Source organism: Penaeus monodon, chromosome 27 (assembly GCF_015228065.2).
Source record: "Penaeus monodon isolate SGIC_2016 chromosome 27, NSTDA_Pmon_1, whole genome shotgun sequence".
NCBI lineage: Eukaryota > Metazoa > Arthropoda > Malacostraca > Decapoda > Penaeidae > Penaeus > Penaeus monodon.
The window spans coordinates 26,690,190-26,690,392 of NC_051412.1; the positions used below are offsets into that span (position 1 = coordinate 26,690,190).

Genomic DNA, 203 nt, shown 5'->3' on the forward strand with positions numbered 1-203 from the left:
TCCACGTGAACACCGACTCACTCGCCTCCAACTCTGACTCGTCCAACAGCATCACCGTCATCATCCCGCCCATCCCGGGTCGGAGGCGGAGGTGAGCGGGCGTCTGAGCGCACGCCCGCGCCCACGCCCGCGTTGCTCCGGGTTTCGTGGGCGTGGCTTGGCTTTTGGTGTTCATTTGGGGGTGGGGGGGCAGGAATCGCGTT

At 66.0% G+C, this 203-nt stretch overlaps 1 protein-coding gene across 1 annotated transcript in view; it reads left to right on the top strand.

Moving 5' to 3' along the window:
- Positions 1 to 203, top strand: part of LOC119590378 — a 1,546-nt gene that overhangs the window by 493 nt on the left and 850 nt on the right. The window contains exon 1 of the mRNA XM_037939048.1: positions 1 to 91. This exon is cut by the window's left edge and continues 493 nt beyond it. Coding sequence (XP_037794976.1) covers positions 1 to 91 — 91 coding nt within the window. The remainder of the gene's footprint in view (positions 92 to 203) is intronic.